Source organism: Lithobates pipiens, unplaced genomic scaffold (genome assembly GCF_037356315.1).
Source record: "Lithobates pipiens isolate NorthernLeopardFrog02 unplaced genomic scaffold, aLitPip1_a1.2 Scaffold_13, whole genome shotgun sequence".
Classification (NCBI taxonomy): Eukaryota; Metazoa; Chordata; class Amphibia; order Anura; family Ranidae; genus Lithobates; species Lithobates pipiens.
Genome location: NW_027507718.1, coordinates 464,676,807 through 464,695,256, shown reverse-complemented (window position 1 = coordinate 464,695,256; position 18,450 = coordinate 464,676,807). Strand labels below are relative to the sequence as shown.

Here is an 18,450-nt window from a genome sequence, read left to right as displayed (position 1 = left end):
AGGTAAAGAGGAACCCAAAGATCACTGTGGCTGAGCTCCAGAGATGCAGTCGGGAGATGGGAGAAATTTGTAGAAAGTCAACCATCACTGCAGCCCTCCACCAGTCGGGGCTTTATGGCAGAGTGGCCCGACGGAAGCCTCTTCTCAGTGCAAGACACATGAAAGGCCGCATGGAGTTTGCTTAAAAAAAAAAAAAAAACACCTGAAGGACTCCAAGATGGTGAGAAATAAGATTCTCTGGTCTGATGAGACCAAGATAGAACTTTTTGTCCTTAATTTTAAGTGGTATGTGTGGAGAAAACCAGGCACTGCTCATCGCCTGTCCAATACAGTCCCAACAGTGAAGCATGTTGGTGGCAGCATCATGCTGTGAGGGTGTTTTTCAGCTGCAGGACAGGACGACTGGTTGCAATCGAGGGAAAGATGAATGCGGCCAAGTACAGGGATATCCTGGAGGAAAACCTTCTCAAGAGTGCTCAGGACCTCAGACTGGGCTGAAGGTTTACCTTCCAACAAGATAATGACCCTAAGCACACTAAAATAACGAAGGAGTGGCTTCACAACAACTCCGTGACCGTTCTTGAATGGCCCAGCCAGAGCCCTGACTTAAACCCAATTGAGCATCTCTGGAGAGACCTAAAAATGGCTGTCCACCAACGTTTGCCATCCAACCTGACAGAACTGAAGAGGATCTGCAAGGAGGAATGGCAGAGGATCCCCAAATCCAGGTGTGAAAAACTTGTTGCATCTTTCCCAGAAAGACTCATGGCTGTATTAGATCAAAAGGGTGCTTCTACTAAATACTAAGCAAAGGGTCTGAATACTTAGGACCATGTGATATTTCAGTTTTTCTTTACTAAATCTGCAAAAATGTCAACAATTCTGTGTTTTCCTGTCAATATGGAGTGCTGTGTGTACATTAATGAGGGAAAAAAAATGAACTTAAATGATATTAGCAAATGGCTGCAAAATAACAAAGAGTGAAAAATGTAAGGGGGTCTGAATACTTTCCATCCCGTATATATAATAAATATAAATATTTTTTTTATTATGCTTAAACAGTATTCATAAACAAAATAACAGGACCATGTCTGAGAACCAGCAACCTAGTAAAAAACTGCATGCATGGGTGAGCTGTGATCAAGTATGGGGACATACCAGGTGTGCCTATAGAACATAAAAAAAGTAGTAAAGTAAACACCATAAAAAAAGTTCTAAAGATATAATCAAGAAGAAAGACCACCACCAAAACCATGGCTGCTATATACATAGATAGATAGATAGATAGATATATATATATATATATCTATCTATCAGCAGTTTTGGTGGTAGTCTTGCCCTTTTTTTTTCTTTATTATATTCTGAATAACCACTTTTATGGTGTTTACTACTTCTTTTATGTTCTATAGGCACCTGGTATGTCCCCACATTTGCCCACAGCTTACCCATGACTGCAGTTTTTTCCTAGGTTGCTGGTTCTCAGACAGTCCTGTTATTTAGTTAATGAATACTGTTTAAGCATTATACCCGATATATATGTATACATACTTGATGTCTTTCTAATTTATTTATAAAATGTATATAAGCTCCCAAAGAAGCAGTTCCCGTCAAACATGTAGAGCTTTTTTCAATAATACTAATATTATAGCCGTGTTGATTGCTATCAGGGTCTCCAGGTTTTGTGCCCCCGTTTCGAGCGGCTATAACTGGAGATATCACGTTTCACCAGTAATGTTTTTATACACAGTTTTATAATCCATATGTGAATTGTAATAAATCATTTTTTTTTCAGTGGTGCCTACAAAGGCCATGTTTCTTTTTCCAATCTATATGCACTTACTACCGCTTCAAGTGACAGAATCACTTTAAGGCCCCTTTCACACAGGACGGATCAGTAATGATCCTTCCCGTGATGATCCGCTTGCTCAGCGGGAATTGCTCTGTTTGTCCCCGCTGAGCCGGTGGCGGACAGGGCGGTGTGCCGGGACCGCCCTGTCAGCTCTCCGTTCTCCTCTATGGGGGATCGGATGAGCACGGACCGTCTGTTCGTGTTCATCCGATCCACTCTCTAGACGGATAGAAAAATAGGATTTTCCTCCGTCTGCAGAATCGGACAATTGCAGAGGTGGACAATAGCGGGTGTCTGTGGATGTTCATCCGCAGACACCCGCTATCCCATAGGGATGCATGTATGTTTGTATTTCATCCGCAAACGGATGGATGAAATACGGACATAATGTCCGCATGTGTGAAAGGGGCCTAAAGGAAACCTGAACTGAAAGATGTCCAAAGGTTGCCATTGCTGACGTACTTTTGAAAATGCAAGTTGCCTAACCAACGCGGTTTCAATACTTTAGGGTTGATTTGCTAAAGTTTGAGAGTGCAAAATCTGGTGCAGCTCTGTATAGAAACCAATCAGCTTCCAGGATTTTTTTTAATCAAAGCTTAATTGAATAAGCTGAAGTTAGAAGCGGATTGGCTACCACCCACAGCTGTACCAGATTTTGCCCTCTCCAGTTTTAGTAAATCAACCCCTTCCTGTCACTGACCTGGGACTTAATAGGCCAGTCAGGTCATTAATCCTGAACTATGTACTTTTTTTTTAGCCCAGTGACTTAAAGTATTAAAGCCACTAAAACAGCATGAAACCAAGCAACATTTTCACAAGATGTCATCAATGGTCATTCAACCAAATTATTTATTTTAGCACTTCTGTGGGAGAGAAAAATGTTCAAAAACAAGAATGTAACCTTCAAATACCCATAACTTTAAAGTGTATGCCTGAGTTAAAATAAATAAATTCATAAAAAACAAAACAAAACAAAAAACAATGCATAGACATGTTTCCAAGTTTAGCCTCTTACAATGCTATAAGTACAGAAAAATACCTGCTGACCTATCATGACCTACCAAGAAGCCAATGAGCTACTAACTTCCTGTAGTGCACTGACCACGTTGCTTCTGCTGCAGTCAAATCTCAAGCAGTGTGGTCAGCTCTGCCTGGGGGGTTTCATTGCTGGACTACAGAATACCTCCCCCTCTCCTCTCCATAACCTAAGGGTGAGGTCAAACTCAGATGCTTGTCTACTTCTTGGGATGCCATCCATAGACATGAAATTGGGCACTAGCTATCCTTTTTACCAAGACAGACAAAAACAGCAAAGATAGAGAGGGCCAAAGTTTTGAAATTGAAAAAAAAATTGCAGCTCTTCTAAATTTGTACAATATGTGATTTACAAAAACAATTTTTGAACAAAGAACACATTATAATTATGTACCTCTAGTTTTTCCTTCTATTGCGAATAGCTGAACAGAATGTAAAATACACAATTTCTCTTTAAAAAATATATACTATTTTACCCCTTCAGTGCTTAAAATATGAACCAAGAGTCCATTTCCACATCCCAAGTCGATGAAAGATTGCTTCTTTTTTAAATTGTTAACAAATCGTTCCTCTTCCCATAAAACCTATAAAACATTAAAAGCAATACTAAGGAGTTATGATAAAAATAAAAAAAAGATTCCAACACATTATCTTGCCACAACCTGTGCTCTTTACAAACAAAACAGTTAAAGAAGAACTTTACTCATAACCATTTGATAACAATTAATGTTCTTTAATAAAAACATTCATTCCAAATTAATAATACTGCTACAAAAATAAGTGTATGCTGTAAATTGCTTCCAGACTTGCTTCCGTTTCTTCTCGCTGGAGGCCACCATTTTATTAAAGCTCAGAGCAGTCACTTCCTTACTGAGAACCGCCTCCTCTGTCTCAAAAACTATATGTCATTCTGCAATTAAATGTGTGCATTTCCAGCCTTGATTGTATGTCTTGGCTCAACTAGAGGGGAAGGCTGCAGAAGCTACAGTGCTGACCTTCACAGCAACCTGCTGAGGGAGAAACGATAATGTCTTATCGATTATCCTAAGTTTAACTGTTTTGTGTCTCTCTGGCAGCAAAGTTTGTCCTGTTACCTCTCCTGCTTTTCTTTTCCCTCTCCTTAATCTGTCCTATCTTGGCACAGAATGTTTCATTCCTGTTGTTCTCCCCCCCCCCTTAGCAGCAGTAAATCTTGAGGCTGTCAGCAGAATGACCTCTAGCGACTCATTGATTATTGGTGCTGAGAATACAGGACAACTGAGGCTGTGCAGAGCCTTACTGGATTTTAACCACTTCCCGACCAGCGCACGACGATGTACGTCGACAGAATGGCATGGGCAGGCATATGGGCGTACAGGTACGTCCAATATTCAATGCCGCCCTGCCATCGGGAGAGCGCCACCGGCGACGCGCTCCCGCGCTGGTCGGGACCCCCGTGAGTCCAGTCGCGGGACCCGCGGACTTGATCACCGCGGGCATCCCCGCGATCGTCTCACGGAGCGGCCGAATGGAGGAAATACTGTGTACATTTCTCCATTCTGCCTAGCAACTAGTGACGCTGATCTTTGCTCCATGTGATTGGAGCAGAGATCGGTGTTCACTAAATGAAAGCCCAACCCCCCCACAGTTAGTAACACACCCCTAGGAACACTTAACCCCTACACTGCCACCCACTGGTTAACCCTTTCACTGCCAGTGTCATTTACACAGGAATCACTGCATTTATATAGCAGTGATTACTGTATAAATGACAATGGTCCCAAAAATGTGTCAAAAATGTCCGATGGGTCCCCCACAATGTCGCAGTCACAATAAAAATCGCTGATCGCCGCCATTACTAGTAAAAAAAAAAAAATAATAAAAAATTATTAATAAAAATGCTATAAAACTATCCCTATTTTGTAAACGCTATAACTTTTGCGCAAACCAATCAATAATCGCTTATTGTGATTTTTTTTACCAAAAATATGTAGAAGAATACGTATCAGCCTAAACTGAGGGAAAAAAAATTTTTTTATATATTTTTGGGGGATATTTATTATAACAAAAAGTAAAAAATTATGCGTTTTTTTCAAAATTGTCGCTCTATTTTTGGTTATAGCGCAAAAAATAAAAAACGCAGGGGTGATCAAATACCACCAAAAGAAAGCTCTATTTGTGGGGAAAAAAAGGACGTCAATTTTGTTTGGGAGCCACGTCGCACGACCGCGCAATTGTCAGTTAAAGCGACGCAGTGCCGAATCGCAAAAAGGGGTCTGGTCTTTGACCAGCAAATTGGTCCGGTCTGCAAGTGGTTAAACACTATAGCCACTTATTTGTTAAATGCCACTTTATCTATTATGCCTCCTTTCCCTGCCTCTTATATAACTGGATTTTTATTTTTCTGGACAAATACCCTTTTTTAATTTAGTTTTGGCTTAGACATACTTCCTAAAGCCTTGCCTAGGCAAGGATGATGTGTCCAGCCACCCACTGCCTCCTGTGATATCTACGTCGGTATTTCAGAGTTCAAGCACACGATCTTGCCTATGCACTGACCCAGAGAAAGGCGGAGGCCCACAGCATATCTGCAAAATGTGCAAGCTCGTGTTTTAAGATGGCAGCACGGGAGCAGATCAACAAAAAGTAACTTTAGGCTGGAAGGAAGACAACGTTGGGCTCCATGGACCAGTAAGGGTTTTTCAATTTACATACAGGGAGAGTTAATGGGATTACAAACAAAAATAAAAAACTAAAATAATGTGGTTTAATAAGTGTGCACACCCTCTTATAACTAGGGATGTAGCTGTGTTCAGAATTAAGCAATTCAAACGATTGTTAAATAGAAGTCAGTACACACCTGCCATCATTTAAAGTGCCTCTGATTAACCCCAAATAAAGTTCAGCTGTTCTAGTAGATCTTTCCTGACATTTTCTTAGTTATTCTACAGCAAAAGCCATGGCCCGCAGAGAGCTTCCAAAGCATCAGAGGGATCTCATTGTTAAAAAAAAGGTATCAGTCAGGAGAAGGGTACCAAAGAATTCCCAAGGCATTATACATACACTATAAAATACAGTGAAGACAGTCCTCATCAAGTGGAGAAAATATGGCACAACAGTGACATTACCAAGAACTGGACATCCCTCCAAAATTGATAAAAAGACGAGAAGAACACTCTTCAAGGAGGCTGCCAAGAGGCCTACAGGAAAATTAAAGGAGCTGCAGGAATATCTGGCAAGTACTGGCTGTGTGGTACATGTGACAACAATCTCCCGTATTCTTCATATGTCTGGGCTATGGGGTAGAGTGGCAAGATGGGATGCCTTTTCTTACAAACAAAAACATCCAAACCCGGCTACATTTTTGCAAAAACAGATCTGAAGTCTCCCCAAAAGCATGTGAGAAAATGTGTTCTGGTCTGATGAAACCAAGGTTGAAATTTTTTGCCATAAATACAAAAGATATGTTTGGCAAAAAAACACCATACCAACTGTGAAGCATGGTGGTGGCAGCATCATGCTTTGGGGCGGGGTTTTTTCAGCTGGAACAGGGGCCTTAGTCAAGGAATTACTGCTATCATGCCTCTGCCTGCTGCATGAATGGACCACATCTCTACCTGGACTATGCAAATAATTAACTGTAGCAAAAGGCAGTATGTTTATGAAGCGCTGGAGAGTGGTACAACAATGAGTGTCTGCAGGTAACAGTGTAACAGGACTAATAAGATGGCTGTGCTGGCCAAGTCTCACGCACATGGTATCGCCATACTCGGGAAGAGTATCAGAAAGTATTTTGGGGTATAATTTGTTGTATGCATATGTGAGAGAAATAACCTGTTAACATGACAATTTTGTAAATAAAAAAACAAATTTAAAAAATAATAATTTTGCAAATAATTGTGGGTAAAAAAATATAACTTAAAACTCAACTCCCCATGCTACTTAATACCTTGTCTACTTTCTAAAAAGGGGTCATGGAGGGGGGGGGGGGGGGTATTTATACTTTCCTGACTTGTTAGTGTCTCAAGAAATTAGATAGGCCTTCAGTACATCAGGTGAGATCAGATGTGATCAATTTTCAGTAGCCCTATAGTTTGTAGACTCTATAACTTTCACAAAGACCAAATAATTTACACTCTTTTGGGTTATTTTTTTACCAAAGATATGTGGCAGGATACATTTTGGCTAAAATTTATGAAGAAAAATTACTAATTTGCTAAATTTTATGACAAAGAAAAAGGCATTTTTTTTTCACAAAATTTACAGTCTTTTTTTATTTATAGCACAAAAAAGAAAAAACCCACTAGTGATTAAATACCACCAAAAGACAGCTCTAGCTGTGTGAAAATAAGGATGCAAGTTTCATATGGGTACATCGTTGCATGAATGAGTAATTGTCCAAGTGTGAGAGTGCTGAAAGCTGAAAATTGGTCTGGGCAGGAAGGGGGTGTAAGTGCACTGTATTGAGGTGGTTATAAAAATAATAATAAAACAAAAATAAAAACAATTTTTTTATTAAATAACCAAAAAGGAAAAACGCTGGTAAACTAAAACGCGCCTAAACACGAGTTACCAAGTTTACAAACTGTTACAGGCATTTGGTGTTTCAAATGCCTCTGAACTTCCGTCTTGAACACATTTACAAATGGACAGAGAATAAAAAAAAGCTTGTGATATTTACCACCAGGGTCTTGCTGGCAGCATCACATGCAGTATTTGTCAAAAAAAGTCGGAGGGTCGAGGGGACCCCCCCACGCTGTTTTTTTGCCAAATGGCTGGTTGCTAAGGAGCGGGTCGGGAAGCCGGCCTCCACACAAGGGATGACTCATCAGCTCTCAGCCGACAATTAAAAATTATGAAAAAAAAAAGAAAACAGGGTTCCATGCTGGGTCGCCCCTTCCCTTTATAATACCTGTCACACAGCGGAGTAGGCAGCTCATTGGGAGCGGATTTTTTTTTCTTTTCAGGTTGGTGGTGCAGCGGGTATCATGACGGACGATGGATTTACATCAGGGAAAAAATGTTTTTGTTCTTTTAATAAAGGTATTGTCAAAAATTGCCTCCTGTCTTTATTCACCTTTATACTTTTTTAGTGAATGGATAGGGGTACCCCATCCTCAATCACATGAGGAGGAGGGGCTGGTATCTGGGGGCCCCCCTTGGTAAAGGGGGCTTCTAGTTTACGATAAGCCCCGTCTGCAGACCACCACAGCCACCGGCCACATGCTCGGATAAGGGTCTGGTATGGATTTTTGGGGGTCCCCACGCAGTTTTTTTTTTATTTTGATGTGGGATTTCCCTTAAAATTCCTACCAGACCCGTAGGGCCTAGTATACCCCCCAGGGGGGGGGAGTTTGGGGAGTTGGAGGCCCACATTGTTTTTTTTCCATAGCTTTTAACTGTCGCCATGTTTTGTTTTTGATGCTGATGCGTCATCCGTTGTTAAGGACTTGGCGGCTGACTTCCTGGCTCACTCCTTAGCAACCAGCTCAATGTGGTAAATTGCTGCATTAAATAATGCGGTAATTACCGCTTAATCGAACATATAATGCATTCGGTGTGTAACGCAAAAACACTTAATAAATTAAACACTTGCACAATTGTTACCGCATGCAGTATTTTACCACATATTATTAGACGTTATTTACAGTACTGTAACTCTAATGCCGCGTACACAAGACCGACGTACTCGGTCTGGCGGACAATCCGCCTGTGTGTGGGCTCCGGCGGACTTTTTCTTACCAAAAGTCCGGCAGACTTAGAAAGAAGTTTTGACTCAAAATTGTCCGCCGGACACTTTGCCTGTGTGTGCTAGTCTGCCGGACTTTTGAAATGAATGGAAATGAAGACCTCGAAGTCGGAAGAAGACCCCCAGACGGCGGCGATGACGAAGAAGAAATCCAGGCTCCTCTGCTAGTAAAAGACATTTACACTTTTTTTCACCAGGTGAATGGGTAGGGGTACATCGTACCCCATTACTCATTCACATAGGGTGGGGGGCCGGTATCTGGGGGCCCCCTTATTAAAGGGGGCTCCCGGATTCCAATAAGACCCCCGCCCGCAGACCCTGACAACCAACGGCCAGGGTTGTCGGGAAGAGGCCCTTGTCCTCATCAACATGGGGACAAGGTGCTTTGGGGTGGGGGGGCCGCAGGGCCCACCTTTCCCCAAAGCACCCTCCCATGTTGAGGGCACGTGGCCTGGTACGGCTCAGGGGAGGGCGCTCGCTCATCCCCACCCCCTTTCCTGACCGGCCGGGCTGCGTGCTCGGATAAGGGTCTGCTATGGACTTTGGGGGGGCCCCCACACCGTTTTTTTGGTGTAGGGCTTCCCCTTTAAATCCATACCAGGTGACGGGCTTGCAAGGTGTCAATTTTGCCGATAGAGGTGGCGACATTGACCTCCTTCTCTAGTTCCGTCTTCCTGGAGCCACGTTCAAAATTAAAGGACTTTTCTCTGTGTGTGGGCAAGTCCGTTCATTTCAAAAGTCTGGCGGACTCCCGGGTTGTCCGTCGGACCTAGCCCGCCGGAAAAGTCCGGTCGTGTGTGGGCAGGTCCGCTCTTTCGGAAAGTCCGGCGGACCTCAGCTGCAAAGTCTGGCTGTTTGTCCGCCGGATTAAGTCCGCTGGATAGTCTGATCGTGTGTATGCACCATTAGTGAATTTACCCCTTTGTGTTCTTTTAAATGTTGGGCTTTAATTTTTCTTGGAAGTGACAGAGTCACTTTAATAAATTCAACCGTATTTCCAAAGACAGAGACGTGTGGATAGAAGAGAATCACACAACAGTACTGCAGGAACAGACCAGAAGTGTGTTATGACATTTGAATCACCTTCTCCCATGGAAGATCTTTAGACCCTTTTCACACTGGAGGGGTTTTTATGGTGCTTTAGCGCTAAAAATAGCCATAAAGTGCCTGAAAAATGTCTCATCTGCAATCCCAGTGTGAAAGCCAGAGTGCTTGCACACTGGGGTGCCGTGCTGGCAGGGCATAAAAAAAAAAGTCCTGCAAGCAGCTTCTTTGAAGCGCTTTAGGAGCGGTGTTCACACCGCTCTTAAAGCGGCCATGCCCATTGAAATCAATGGGCAGTGCTGCAGAAGCACCTGCAAAACGCCTCCACAGCGGCGCCTTGCGTGCACTTTTAACCCTTTATTCGGCCGCTAGTGATGGTTAAAAGCGTTCTGCTAGCGACCGAAAAGCGCCTCTAGCAGGACTTTACCGTCGATGCCCCCGCACTGTCAGTGTCAAAGGGCTCTTAAAGTCACAGCCAAACCAGCACACTAAATGGAGATTTGAGGAATTGATTCAGGTCACAATATGTGTAATACAAAATAGAAGCATTTCAGCATCAAGCTGGCAAATTGCTCCTGCAAGCATCGGACTTACTAATAAGTACGTTGATATGGCGACATCCTCATACACAAACTTTTCAGGGTCTGTCACTTCAGGCCAGACCTGGGGGGGGGGGGGGGGAGAGAACAAGAATAGAGATTACTTTTGAAGCAGTTATTGATTTCTCATGCAAAAGTCATAGATTGGTATCATTTTTACAAAGGCAAACATTGCTCAACTAAAACATGTACCTCGACAATAGGACAAGTGACATCCTACTTAATATACTCCTAAAATAACTGACATGAAAGTATAGTGGTAGGAAACAACGTCTAGTAGTCCCAAGAAACCAATGGTAAGAGAAGCTAACATGTTTCTTCTTATAACGGTCATTTATTAAAGCGTTTGTTACCCCTACACCTCATATTCCTGATATGTGCCTGCTGTACCATATACTTGTATGAGAAAGTATCCGGTTCTCTTTGTATTGCTTCCTTTATGGGAAATCCCTGGTGATCCTGCCAGCCCCGCTGCTATCCTATTAAAACTGACCACACTAAAGAGGAAGTAAACCCTGATGGGTTTACTTCCTCTTTTTTTCCCTGCAAAGGTAAAGCATAATGGACTACTATGCATCGCATAGTAGCTCATTATGTGTCACTTACCTGACACAGGAGCCAGCGAAGTCGCCGCTGTCCCCTGTAGTCCGCCGCATCCATGTTGCTGGTGGCGTCTCGCAGCTCCGATGAATCACAGCGGCGCAGCCGCGATGACGTCACTCCCACGCATGCGCACGGGAGTCGCGTCTCGCAGCTCCGCCGCTGCCATACGGCGAAGCCGCGATGACGTCACTCCCGCGCATGCGCACGGGAGTCGACAAATTAGGCAAATCCATTCTTGGATTTGCCGCATTTAGTGCGCCTGCGCGCCGCTGTCTACGGCGCATGCGCCGTAGACAGCGGTGCCCATTTTCGGGCAAATATCTCCTAAACCATATAGGTTTAGGAGATATTGCTTGGACCTACAGGTAAGCCTTAATCTAGGCTTACCTATAGGTCCAAGTTGTTTGGAAGGGTTTACTTCCTCTTAAGCCGGAGAACACACCATGGTCAGTTCTCTAGCTATGCTGGGAACTCCGTATGCTCTCCTCCAATCATCAGACCTGCCCCGACACAACCCTCCTACACAGTCATTCACTGAGAAGCTCAGTGTACTGCTGCTGCTTCTCCCCCCAGCTCTTATGCAACTGAAAACAGAGGGAATGTGATCACTTACAAAAAAAAGGAAGGTATTTATAGTGTTTTTAGTTTATATCTATACACAAAATATGTTTTGCCCTTCATTTCTATTTTAACGGCTTGCCGACCGTATACAATACATATACAGAGGCAAGGCGACTCTCCTGTGCAAAATCAGGTGCCTGTATATGGAGTTTTTGGATGCTTTGGGGGGAACACTGAAAAATTTTAAGAATGTCAATAGCCTGGCCACAGGTTCACTTGAGAAAAGATGCCTGAAGAATGTGATTTGCAAGCATTTTTGAAAGCTTATCATACATACTGCCCTTGTATAGCCTGAAGTGTACAAGATGTAGTACAATGGATAACTTCTTTTAAAAGCAAGGCCATGGGGTGTTAAAAATAGGCACTTGATCTGCGTTTTTACTGCCCCCTGACTGCTCATCTACAAGCCGACATGGTGGCGTTCAAAATGAGTACACAATGCCATGGCCATGATCCTTTGTATTATGGTGTTTGACAGATAAAGAGGGCACTCTCCAGACTTTGATGCTTTTGAATTGTCTGTACAAAAGATTATTCCAATCTCATCTACTGAAATGACCAGAAAAAAAATCCAGGAATACAGATCCTTTTTCCTATTCAAATTTTTCGTGAGCCAACTTTCTGGGCTCAAATACTTTACCCAAAATTCCCTGTCCTTTCAGACCACTGTCTTACGTCTATGGGAAGAGTGTGAGAATGGCAAGATGAGTAAAGCCGACCATTGGCCAATTCGAAAATTTGGCCAGTTCACAAGGAACCAGCCAAATTTCAATCTGTTATAGGCAGGCTGGTTGTACTGAAGTCGATCCATCCTTAGAACAACCAGCCTGTCCTTTTTTCACCTGATCACTACTGGTAGCTATAGCCACTAGCAGTGATCATAGTATTCTGCTGGTGGGGAAGGCCTCCCCTCCAGCATAATACAATAAAGCTGCGGGAGGGATTCTCCCATCAACACTGACAGTGTTGTTGGGAGAATTGATAAATGTTCTCTCTTTATGAAAGGGTACATTAACATACAACCCGTGGCTGTATGTTAATGTATGTTATCAGACAGTACAGTAGAAACCAGCCAAAGTCGGCCTTACCATTGGGCTTGACTGGGCTCAAGCCCATGGGCCCGCCAAGATACATATCCAAGTGCACTCGGCTCACAGTCACATCCAGTCCTGCCCTATGATGGACATAACACAGGGACTGGGCGTGACAGTGAGCCAAGCCGAGTACTCTCGGCTCTGCTCGGGACTCTGTATCTCGGTGGCGCCATTTTTAAACTTCAAAACTGCAATGACAAGGCTGCAAATGGCAAGGCTGCAAATGACACTGGGGCAAGGCTGCACTGACAAGGCTGCAAATGACACTGGACAAGGCTACAGATTGATGATGGACAAGGCTGCAGATGGACACTGATAAGGCTGCATTGATGGGCATTTAAATGTACGTTTTTTTCCTTAAAATTCCCTCCTAAACTTGGGGTGCGCGTTATACACCAATACGGTAATGTATAGAAGGTAGGGCCTGAAAGGGCCTCAAGCCCAGGGGCCCCCACCACCCCCACCACCCTAAGTTCTGCCCAGCATGTTTACAGCTTCTTGTCTGACAGAATCTCATGACCGGCTTCTGCCGAAAAAGCATTCTGGAAAACCAGCAGAAGATCAGCATCCAATCAGCGCTTGCAGTCAATGGCTGCAAGCGCTGACCGTTGTGTTTTGGTGGGGGCAGTCAATAGAACAGTGGGGAGATTGCTGCACTAACATTGCATAGTTAGTACAGTGACCTCTTCAGTTTTTTTTTCTTTCTTTTCTTTCAGCTCGCTTGGCTGAACGAAAAATAAATAAAAAATAAATAAACTCGTGTGTACCAGGCATTAGTCAGTGGAAGAGACCAGAGACGGAAGCATGAAAGGCAGCACAATGAGCCGGCATTACCTTGCTGGTGGTTATATACTGTGCAACACTCACCCTGCAAGCCCAGGGGGAAAAAAAACCTTTTCAGTTATAAAGCAACTGTAAAAATATGCAGTATGTACTTATATGTGAAATTTAACCAAGATGCTTTACCCATCATCTCATGATTTGTGCATCTGGAAAATGAAATGTGGCTCATAATGACAGACCGTGTGCCTGGGAAACAATTCATTCCTACGATTTCATTTTAATCCCTCTGCTGAGAAATGAACAGTTTGGCAAGGAAATGATGGATGAATGCCAGCTACCTTCACCAAATCTTTGTATTTCTCCTTCAGGCTCTGATACAGCTTGCTATATTTATCCACAGCAATAAGAGACAGGGTGCTCTTAAAGTCGCTTCTCCTGTCCTCTGTGGACCACTTTGCCAGCTTCGGCAGCAGCTCATTTTTCATCCAGGAGATTTTAGGGTATACAACGCCATCAGAGTCCCAGCCTTCCGAATAGAGAGTAATGAGGGAGAGTGACCTGAAAAAAAAAAAAAAAAGGGGGAAGAGAACAGGCGATTTAATAAAGACCTTGAAACCAGAATATGAGGAAAAACCAAAAGATATTTTAAATTACCAACCTATCTGCCCAATATATGTATTAAAGTACTGTATTTATCGGCGTATAACACGCACTTTTTTCCCTTTAAAATCAGGGGAAAATCATGGGTGCGTGTTACACACCGATACCTGCTGTTTCTGAGGGAAGAGGAGCGAGCGCCGCTGAATTACGGAGAGCTGTGATTTTCTGTGTACCCAGAGCTCCGTCACGCACAGCCATGCCTCCTGGTCCTGCATTGGGCCACTGTTCTGTCTATCATATGAGCAGGGCCAGGAGGCGTGCCTGTGACAGAGTGCCGGGTACGCAGGAGATCGCAACTCTGTAACTCAGCGGCGCTCACCCCTCTTCCCTCAGAGACAGCAAGGATAATCCAACACTGGCAAGGCTGCAATGATGGGAAAGGTGAGGCTGCAGATGGGCACTGAACAGGGCGCATTGTTGGTCAATTTATAGGCTGCAGATTGGCATTGAACAGGGTGCATTGTTGGCCAATTATAGGCTGCAGATGGGCACTGAACAGACTGCATTGTTGGGCAATTTAATGGCTGTAGATGGGCACTGAGCTGGCTGCATTGATGAGCTGTGACCCTAATTTTGCTTCAAAGTTCTCCATTTAAAATTAAAAATGTTTCCCTTAAACTTCCCTCCTTAAATTGGGGTGCGTGTTATACACCGATAAACACGGTATATCTAAACCCCCAACATGAGACACACACACACACACCCTTGAAAAAGTATTCACACCCCTTGAAATTTTCCACATTTTGTCATATTACAACCAAAAACGTAAATTTATTTTATTGTGATTTTATGTGATAGACCAACAAAGTGGCACATAATTGTGAAAAGGAAGGAAAATTATAAATGGTTTTCAACATTTTTTATAAATAAATATGTGAAAAGTGTGGTGTTCATTTGTATTCAGCCCCCCTGAGTCAATAATTTGTAGAACCACCTTTCACTGTAATTACAACTTTTTGGGGATGTTTCTACCAACTTTGCACATCTAGACAGTGAAATGTTTGCACATTCTTCTTTGCAAAATAGCTGAAGCTCTATCAGATTGGATGGAGAGCGTGTGTGAACAGCAATTTTCAAGTCTTGCCACAGATTCTCAATTGGATTTAGGTCTAGACTTTGACTGGGGCATTGTAACACATGAATATGCTTGGATCTAAACCATTTCATTGTAGCTCTGGCTGTATGTTTAGGATCATTGTTCTGCTGGAAGGTGAACCTCGCCCCAGTCTCAAGTCATTTGCAGACTAACAGGGCCTCTTCTAAGATTGCCCTGTATTTGGCTTCATCCCTCTTTCCATTAACTCTGACCAGCTTCCCTGTCCCTGCTGAATAAAAGCATCCAACAGGATGCTGCCACCATCATGTCTCACCTCTACCACCATGGGGATGGTGTGTTCAGAGTGATGTGCAGTGTTAGCTTTCCACTGCAAATAACGTTTTGCTTTTAGCCCACAAAAAAAAAAAAATAGGATTTTTCTACAGCTTACCTGTGAAATCCTTTTCTTAGAGTACATCACAGGACAGAGTCGGTCATAATAATACTTGGGTTATATGCCACCTATAGGTGATTGGACACTGGTAGATCAATTAGCACAATGAAACATGAAGTCCTCCCCTACATAACCGCCGCCCCCCCCCCCCCCCTTACACAGGAAGCACATCAGTTTTGTATTGATCAATAAATTCCCAAAAGAGGGGTGGGACCTCTGTGTCCTGTGATCTACTCCAAGAAAAGGATGCTACAGGTAAGCTGTAGAACACTTGAGACGTCCCAACACAATATCCTTGAGGGGAGGGGGACACCATCATAGAAACTGACACCAGACCTACTCTGCTATTTGTAGTACGCTGAGGCCAAAAGGCAGTATCCTGGTAAAAAGCCGGTAGATGTATAAACTAAAAGACCAAATAGTGGTCTTGCACACCTGGGCCACTGACACCTGATGACGGAAGGCCCAAGATACTCCCTCACACATGGTAGAGAATCTCTCCCCAGAAAAAATGTGTTTTTGCCATTTAAACATAGGCAACATTGATAAACTGGCAGATCCACTGCTAAATATTCAACCTGGATAAGGCCTGCCCTTTCTGGGCTCTTCTGGCAACACAAACCAGGATTCCTGACCTATGCCAACATCTTAAGTAGATCCTGAGCGCCTGAACCACACCTTTTATCCTGCCGACTGTGGATTAGGCAAAACACTGTCCTGATTCAAGTGAAAATTAGAAACCACTTCAGGCAAAAAAATGGATTAGAAAGCAACATCACCTTATGATTTGAGACCAAGAACGACTCCTTCCATGAAAGAGCCGCCAACTCTGACACTTCACTCAGTGAAGTGATAGCAACCAAAGAAGCCACCTTTCGAGATAAAAGGACCAACAGAATACCCCGATTGGTTCAAAAAGTGGCCTCTGCAAGGACAATCAAGATCAAATTCAAGCCCCAAGATCACAAGAACAGCCTGACAGGTGGGACTTTCCAAGTTACATGCTGTATGAGGTATAAAACAAGGAGTGAGAAAGAACGTCTTCTGGAAAAGAATGGATAGGGACGAACTCTTAACCGTATCGGTACTTAAGGCCAATCTCCTTTCCCCTACCGATTGGAGAAAGAAAAAGAAAATCTCCCACTCACATATTTCTGTGGCTGTCACTTCCTAGCTTCACCCCAGGCAAAAAAATAATTTTAAAATCCTGTAATTGAAGTTCCCCCGAAGCTGACTTCCAGGTGCTCAAGACAATGCTGAGATACAGTACTCAAGACCATTAGGTCTGGGAGTGTCCAAGGAGCAACCTCTACAAGACTCGCTATGTCAGTGTACCAAGCCCTCTTTGGCTAATTTGGCCAACACTAATATCAGCATTACCACGTCACGGATTCTTCGCAAAAGATGGGGCAGAAGCTGGAATCGGGGGGGGGGGGGGGGGTAAGTCAAATAAGGGAGAACCGATCCTTAACCACTTGACCACTGGGCACTTAAACCCCCTTAATAACCAGACCAATTTTCAGCTTTCGGTGCTCTCACATTTTGGAATACAATTATGCAACACTGTACCTATTTGAAATTGTTATTTTTTTTTAACACAAATAGAGCTATCTTTGTTTCTGTTATAACATTTTGCAAATTAGTAATTTTTCTTCACATATTTTGGCCAAACTTTATACCACTACGTATCTGGTAAAAATAACCCAAATCGGTGTATATTATTTGGTCTTTGTGAAAGTTAGAGAGTCCACAAGCTATGGTGCCAATCAAAAATTGATCACACCTAAAGTACTGATGGCCTATCTCATTTCTTGCAACCCGAACAAGCCAGGAAAGTACAAATGACCCCTTTTTTGAAAGTAGACATTCCAAGGTATTAAGTAAGAGGCACGGTAAGCTTTTTGATGTTGTCATTTTTTCCCACAATTCTTTGCAAAATGAAGATTTTTTTTTTCAACAAACTTGTCATTGTAATAGGTTATTTCTCTCACCTGGCATGTGTATACCACAAATAATGCCCCAAAATACCTTCTACTACTGCTCCTGAGTATTACTGTACATGTGTGGGACTTTTTCACAGTCTAGCCACTTAGAGAGGCCAAACATGCAGGGAGCACCATCATGTGTTCTAGGTGCATAAATTACACATCTAACTTGTTGACTACCTATTACACTTTTGAAGGCCCTGGAGCACCAGGACAGACACGTGACACTGATGACACTTGACACTGATGACACTAATACCTGGCACTGACACGTGACACTGATGACAGATTGCACTAATATGTGGCACTGATGACAAGTGGCACTAATTATAGATGGCACTAATATGTGGCACTAATGACAGATGGTACTAATATGTGGCACTAATGACAGATAGCACTAATATGTGGCACTAATGACAGATGGCACTAATATGTGGCACTGATGTGCAGATGGCACTAATGTGGCACTGATGACACGTGACACTGATGACACATGGCACTAATATGTGGCACTGTGGACAGATGGCACTGATGGCAACGACATGTACTGTGGGCACTTTATTTTTCTCCTTCACTCACGCTGTAGCCGTTGGTCTCTTCCTCTTCACATGCGGTCTCTGTGTGAGGAGGGAGAGCCGGCAATGAGAGATGATCTCATATGTTTACATATGAGATCATCTCTCATTGGACCCTCAGATCACACTGTAAACGGCCGCTGTGATTGGCCATTTACAGCGATCTGTGACTGGCTGTGTCCAAGGGACACAGCCAGCACAGAATTTCCCCCCGATGATCGCTTTTGGGAGTGCGCATCGCGGAAGTAAACAGGAGGACGTCCAGGCATGGCCTCCCGGCAATTGGCGTCTGCGCTGTAGCCATCTTTTGGCTATAGCGCGGGTGCCTAGTGGTTAAGATAGACCTCATGTCCCTATTTGGTTTTGGATCTGCTACCATTTAAT

General features: G+C 43.3%; 1 protein-coding gene across 2 annotated transcripts in view; it reads right to left on the bottom strand.

Moving 5' to 3' along the window:
* The window catches only part of TRMT44 (tRNA methyltransferase 44 homolog), a 114,484-nt gene that overhangs the window by 68,166 nt on the left and 27,868 nt on the right, over positions 1-18,450 (bottom strand). For both annotated transcript variants that reach the window (XM_077477853.1, XM_077477854.1), the window contains exons 3-5: positions 13,695-13,914; positions 10,251-10,319; positions 3,361-3,468 (exon numbers count right to left, since the gene is read on the bottom strand). In XM_077477853.1, the coding sequence (XP_077333979.1) occupies positions 3,361-3,468; positions 10,251-10,319; positions 13,695-13,914 (397 nt within the window). The remainder of the gene's footprint in view (positions 1-3,360; positions 3,469-10,250; positions 10,320-13,694; positions 13,915-18,450) is intronic.